This window comes from Pangasianodon hypophthalmus, chromosome 19 (assembly GCF_027358585.1).
Source record: "Pangasianodon hypophthalmus isolate fPanHyp1 chromosome 19, fPanHyp1.pri, whole genome shotgun sequence".
Taxonomy (NCBI): Eukaryota; Metazoa; Chordata; class Actinopteri; order Siluriformes; family Pangasiidae; genus Pangasianodon; species Pangasianodon hypophthalmus.
Genome location: NC_069728.1, coordinates 342,876 through 349,085, shown reverse-complemented (window position 1 = coordinate 349,085; position 6,210 = coordinate 342,876). Strand labels below are relative to the sequence as shown.

The following is a 6,210-nucleotide window of genomic DNA, read 5'->3' as shown; positions in this document are numbered from 1 at the left end:
ACTGACAAGCGGCACAGAAAGGAATGCGAGGGCAACTCTCGGGCCTTACTTTATCAGCTCTCTCAAAGGCAAAATATAATGGCCTCTCTAAGGTATAATGTCTAAAATAGATACATTTTCTCAAACACTAACCTCATTCTTAAACTCCAAGTGTCATTCGCAAGGAAAGCATACTCGCTTCACCATTTGTGCCAAAGAAACTAACATACAATTCATCAAACACGTGCGTCGACACAAAGCCAAAGCCGTAAGAAGTTAAATTTGTGCCGATGCCATAGTCATATGAGCACAACAACAGAGTCTGATTCCTCCTACACTCTCTTGTACTCGGCCAAATAAAACACAGTCGTGAACTGTGAATCTGATAGTTGTGCGCCTTTAACTCACCGTGTAGAAAATTATGCCAGCAACCGTGAACACCGTTCATAACGCGTCGTCTTACTTTACTCATTTATTAGACGTCTACAATGTTCATCATTTCAGACTGCCGTGTCGATCAGACTGTCATGTAGAAAAGCGTGTCGATGCACAGCGGTGACAAACAACCCCGTGTGATGTATGTGACACGCATTCATACGCTTAATTGATCAAATCATTTCATTATCCGAACCCAGTTATTTACTACAAATGCAGGCAGTCAAGTTTCGAAATGCGGCCACACGTGGGTGAACACGATGTCTGTTAGCCTTATACAATGGAATGGTATTAATAATAGTAGCGCATTATTACTATTATTACTATTATTAGTAGTAGGAGTAGTAGGAGTAGCAGCAGTGTCATTGTTGCTGTTGTTGGTGTTGTTATCAGAATAATTCTAGTTGCCATATGTAGTGACATGTATTAGGAATTTTTCCTGGTGTTTGGTCACAACACGATACATTCCACACAGTTTACAAGATGCACATCACAGACAACGCAACACACAACTACCTTCCCAATCTCCAAATACTGCACCTTAAGCAGAAATCTGTAGAATCAGTTGCCATTTATATTACAGCAGAGGTACAAAGAGCAGCCGAATCCACTTCAGCTGGCATGAAACGGAGTCACATAATTGTGATATATAATACATAATAATAGCAATGATATACAGTAATGACAATATTTCATAAATAATCATTATAATAAACACTAATGCCTATTAGTCATATTAAAAAATAATTATTATTTAATAGCTATTATCAGTAGTAGTATTATTAATCTATAACATAAGCTTAGATAAAAATAAACAAATAATACTAAACAGGATATCCCAGCTTGTGTGGAAGCAGTGCTGGGGCTTGAACCCCCGACCTTACGAGCAAAAACCCAGAGCCTTAACCGTTCAGCCAGCACAGCGCGGCATCGCTATCATCACTAGTAATAGTAGTATTGTTGTTGTTGGCTGATGTTGGCTGTTGTAAACATGTTGTAATATACGCTCTAACACGCAACAAAGATAGCATTGACAAACATGCCCCCCCCCGCCGCCCCCCCCCCGCTCCCCCCCCCCCTTTTTTTTTTTTTTTTTTTTTTTTTTTTTTAAAACTATTTATTACATAGACTTGCTATATTTGCGGCTTTAAACAGCAGTGGTTAGGGCAAAGTGCACTTCCTAAACTTGGCCACACGAGGGCAGACAGGATCCATCCACAACAACACAGCGCTGCACACAACAACCTTTATTTTACTCCTCATCCTTTATTCTTTCTTCTAGTCTTTCTTTATTGTTTTCTCCTATTATTATTATTATTATTATTATTATTATTATTAGAAGTAGTGGTAGTAGTAACAGAAGATCTATTATTGTGATTGTTGTTGTTATTGTGATTGCGGTTGTCATCATGGTTTAACATATTTTCTAACACGCAACAAACATAGCATTGACAAACAATTCTTAAATTTAATTCAATCCTTTTTTTTTGTTTTAGCTCTTTATTGCAGCTGTAGACTTGACCTGCGCCTATAAACAGCAGTGGTTAGGGCAAAGTGCACTTCCTAAACGTGGCCACACGAGGGCGATTATGAGTAGTAGCAGTAGTAGTAGTAGAAGAAGTAGTAGTAGTAGTGATAGCAGAATTATTATTATTACTGTTCTTGTCGTTGTTGTCATCATGTTTTAATATATTTTTAACACGCAACAAACATAGCATTGACAAACTTTTCTTACAGCATGTCCCTCCTATTTTTATTTATTTATTTTTTTACGATTTATTACATAGACTTGCTATATTTGCGCCTATAAACAGCAGTGATTAGGGCAAAGTGCACTTCCTAAACGTGGCCACACGAGGGCGATTATGAGTAGTAGTAGTAGTAGTAGTAGTAGTAGTAGTAGTAGTAATAGCAGAATTATTGTTATTACTGTTCTTGTCATGTTTTAATATATTTTTTAACACGCCACAAACATAGCATTGACAAACTTTTCTTACAGAATGTCCCTCCTATTTTTATTTATTTTTTTTTTTTTTTACGATTTATTACATAGACTTGCTATATTTGCGCCTATAAACAGCAGTGGTTAGGGCAAAGTGCACTTCCTAAACGTGGCCACACGAGGGCGATTATGAGTAGTAGCAGTAGTAGTAGAAGAAGAAGTAGTAGTAGTAGTGATAGCAGAATTATTGTTATTACTGCTCTTGTCGTTGTTGTCATCATGTTTTAATATATTTTTTAACACGCAACAAACACAGCATTGACAAACTTTTCTTACAGCATGTCCCTCCTATTTTTATTTATTTATTTTTTTTACGATTTATTACATAGACTTGCTATATTTGCGCCTATAAACAGCAGTGATTAGGGCAAAGTGCACTTCCTAAAAGTGGCCACACGAGCCATCCACAACAACACCCAGCGCTGCACACAGCAAATTTTATTTTACTCCTCATCCTTTATTCTTTCTTCTAGTCTCTCTTTATTATTTCTTCTTCTTCTTCTCATTATTATTATTATTATTATAAGTAGTAGTAGTAGTAACAGAAGAATTATTACTGATTGTTGTTCTAACACGCAACAAACACAGCACTGACAAACATTTCTTAAAGGTTCTTCCTCCTATTTATTTATTTATTTATTTTATTTATTGCAGATGTAGAATTGACCTGCGGCTATAAACAGCAGTGGTTAGGGCAACGTCAAGGGCAGTCAAGATCCATCCACAACAACACACAGCACTGCACACAACAACCTTTTATAATAATTATTATTAGTAGTAGTAGTAACATTCATATCAATATTATTAGGATTAGCAAATGACTTCTAAAAACTGTCAATCAAACCATCAAGCTAGAACTCTGTACATGAAGTCATAATGGTTCACTGCAGGTACAAAGAACACATATATATGCCTTTCAAAATTACAAATATAATAAACAACATCAACAACAATATATGTACAAGGTGTTTCTCTGGTGTTGACTTTTCTCTCTGCCCCCCGTCCCCCCTCCATGTACACTCACAGGGACCCCGAATTGATGTTTTGTGTGTATGTTTATCTATCTATCTATCTATCTATCTATCTATCTATCTATCTATCTATATATATATATATATATATATATATATATAGCAAAAGCAGCTTCTAAAATAATCTTTATATGCAGATTAAGAAAAGAAATTTTTTTTTTGCAGTTTTCCACATGTTTGTGTATATCGTGAACGCAGCTACAGCCCCGAACCCCCCACCCCCCCAGTTCTCTGCACTCTCCCCCGGCTAACTACTACAAGTTTAGACTTATAAACACCTCCATAAAATGCTTCATAACAGAACACTGAATCTGGGAAATTGCAGTTCCTGGATTTGGCCGCACGAGGGCAGTCAAGCTCCATCCAGCACAACACGCAGCGCCGCTGTGTCCTTCCCACAGACACAGAGCTCATCAGCCTTATTACTGTGCACTGGATCATTCTGCCATAGCAACTCCAACACACGCCTCTTCTCTACTCTTTACTATCACTATCACTATTATTATTATTATTATTGTTGTTATTATTGTTGTTATTAGTAGTAGCAGGAATTTTTCATTTTAAATGTTAAAAACGCTATATAAAGACATAAATGAGCGATTGAATGAATGAATAAATAAAAATGTCACATGTTGTCCTTGATAAATATACACCAATGATTAAATATAGTATTATATCTGATCATTTCTAAGCAGAAAAGAAAGACAAGTGCAGATGGATATTAGGCGGAATGACGATAACGCGGAGAAACCCTTCTGCTTCTCCCCTTCAAATTAGTGAAGAGGCGCGCGCAGAAACCACAACATTTAAAGACCGATGAATCCCCGCGGCGTCATAAAGGGAAAAACTGTCAATCAAACCAACAGCATAGTTCTAAGCCTCTGACCCCAGCGCATGACGTCACAAATAAACCTTATGGTTCACTGCTCCCTTTTCACTGTAAGTGTGCCACAGCGTGAGAGCGCGCGCGTATAAGCACATAACACACAAACATTATATAATATTTATAATAATGTATATATTTATACAGGTTATAAAAATATTTCAAAGGTTCTTTTTTTTTTTTTCCCTACCACATTACATTTAGTTTTTAAACAGCCAAGGTACGAAGACTTGCTCATTTCGCTGAGACTGTGAGGTGGCTCTTAAAAGAGCCTTTGTGTAGATTAGACGCGGTCGTCGTTTAAGCGCGCTCTCCGCGAATACGGCGGGCCAGCTGAATATCCTTGGGCATGATGGTCACTCTCTTGGCGTGGATGGCGCACAGGTTGGTGTCCTCGAACAGGCCGACCAGGTACGCCTCGCTCGCCTCCTGCAGGGCCATGACGGCCGAGCTCTGGAAACGCAGATCAGTCTTGAAGTCCTGAGCGATTTCTCTCACCAGGCGCTGGAAGGGCAGCTTGCGGATGAGCAGCTCAGTAGACTTCTGATAACGGCGGATCTCTCTCAGAGCCACGGTGCCCGGCCTGTAACGGTGAGGCTTCTTCACGCCGCCGGTGGCCGGGGCGCTCTTGCGGGCGGCCTTAGTGGCGAGCTGCTTCCTGGGCGCCTTGCCACCGGTGGACTTACGGGCGGTCTGCTTGGTTCTTGCCATGGCGTCGAGCTCTGCACTTCACGGATGAAAAACAGAATACACGGCGCTCGCGAACGCCGGCTTTTTAAGCCCTAACGCTGCTCTGCGCTCATTGGGCGTCTTGAAGGCACTCGTCTGTCATTGGATAGAATGCGTGACGTCACTTGATGACTATTGGCTTCCGCCACCGGCACAGTTCGAAACACAAGGCGCCCGCCCCTATTCCACGGGCGCGCAGCGCTTTTGTACTCTGCCATTCACCAGTTACACACAAACCGCCCGCCGTCAAAACATATTCTCATCCCTCACACTGCATTTAGCCAACACGCCTCACTATTATTGTTATTCTTATTCTTATCATTCATATTATTATTATTACTACTGCTACTACGACTACTTGGATAGTTTCCATGTATATAATTATTTATTATATTATATATAAATATATAATTCTTAGCAAATTAGAGTGTTCATGTCCTGATTTTAACTGCGTTTGCTTTGTATTAAGAAGATAGGAATAACATTGCACTTTTGGAGCAGAAGTGGGTGGCTCTTAAAAGAGCCTTTGGGTACTGGCAAACGCAGCAGTGGGCGCGTTTACTTGGTCTTGACGGTCTTCTCGGTCTTCTTGGGCAGAAGCACGGCCTGAATGTTAGGCAGCACACCACCCTGAGCGATGGTCACCCCGCCGAGCAGTTTGTTCAGCTCCTCATCGTTACGCACGGCGAGCTGCAGGTGGCGGGGGATGATACGGGTCTTCTTGTTGTCACGGGCGGCGTTGCCGGCCAACTCCAGGATCTCAGCAGTCAGATACTCCAGCACGGCGGCCAGGTAGACCGGAGCGCCGGCACCGACGCGCTCGGCGTAGTTGCCTTTACGTAGGAGCCTGTGCACACGGCCCACAGGGAACTGCAGCCCAGCTCTGGAGGAACGAGTCTTGGCCTTAGCCCTAGCCTTTCCGCCGGTCTTGCCTCTTCCGCTCATGGTTATGATCAGACCTGTTCCACGAACAACGCTGAAATAATAAAGACTACGCGCCGAGCCCTCCGTGATATAGCCAACACAGCCGCTCTCTTATTGGCTAAGATCGTTGTGGCAGAAGAACCAATCACAAACGCGCCGTCAAATTCCACACATTCCGCCCACCATTCTATTCTACGCGACGCCCCTCCCACCCCCGTTTGTGACGC

At 41.4% G+C, this 6,210-nt stretch overlaps 2 protein-coding genes across 2 annotated transcripts; both read right to left on the bottom strand.

The window, feature by feature from the left end:
• Positions 1–4,060: 4,060 nt before the first annotated feature.
• On the bottom strand, positions 4,061–5,056 carry LOC128321743 (histone H3). Its single transcript, XM_053242280.1, has one exon. It carries the CDS (start codon positions 5,039–5,041, stop codon positions 4,631–4,633), a length of 411 nt encoding a protein of 136 aa, XP_053098255.1. The 5' UTR covers positions 5,042–5,056; the 3' UTR covers positions 4,061–4,630.
• Positions 5,057–5,203: 147 nt separating this feature from the next.
• On the bottom strand, positions 5,204–6,024 carry LOC117599755 (histone H2A). The gene has a single exon (XM_053242283.1). It carries the CDS (start codon positions 6,002–6,004, stop codon positions 5,618–5,620), a length of 387 nt encoding a protein of 128 aa, XP_053098258.1. The 5' UTR covers positions 6,005–6,024; the 3' UTR covers positions 5,204–5,617.
• Between the last annotated feature and the right edge of the window lie 186 nt (positions 6,025–6,210).

Coding starts and splice junctions, on each gene's coding strand:
- LOC117599755 (XM_053242283.1), bottom strand. CDS start 6,004: ATGAGCGGAAGAGGCAAGACCGGCGGAAAGGCTAGGGCTAAGGCCAAG.
- LOC128321743 (XM_053242280.1), bottom strand. CDS start 5,041: ATGGCAAGAACCAAGCAGACCGCCCGTAAGTCCACCGGTGGCAAGGCG.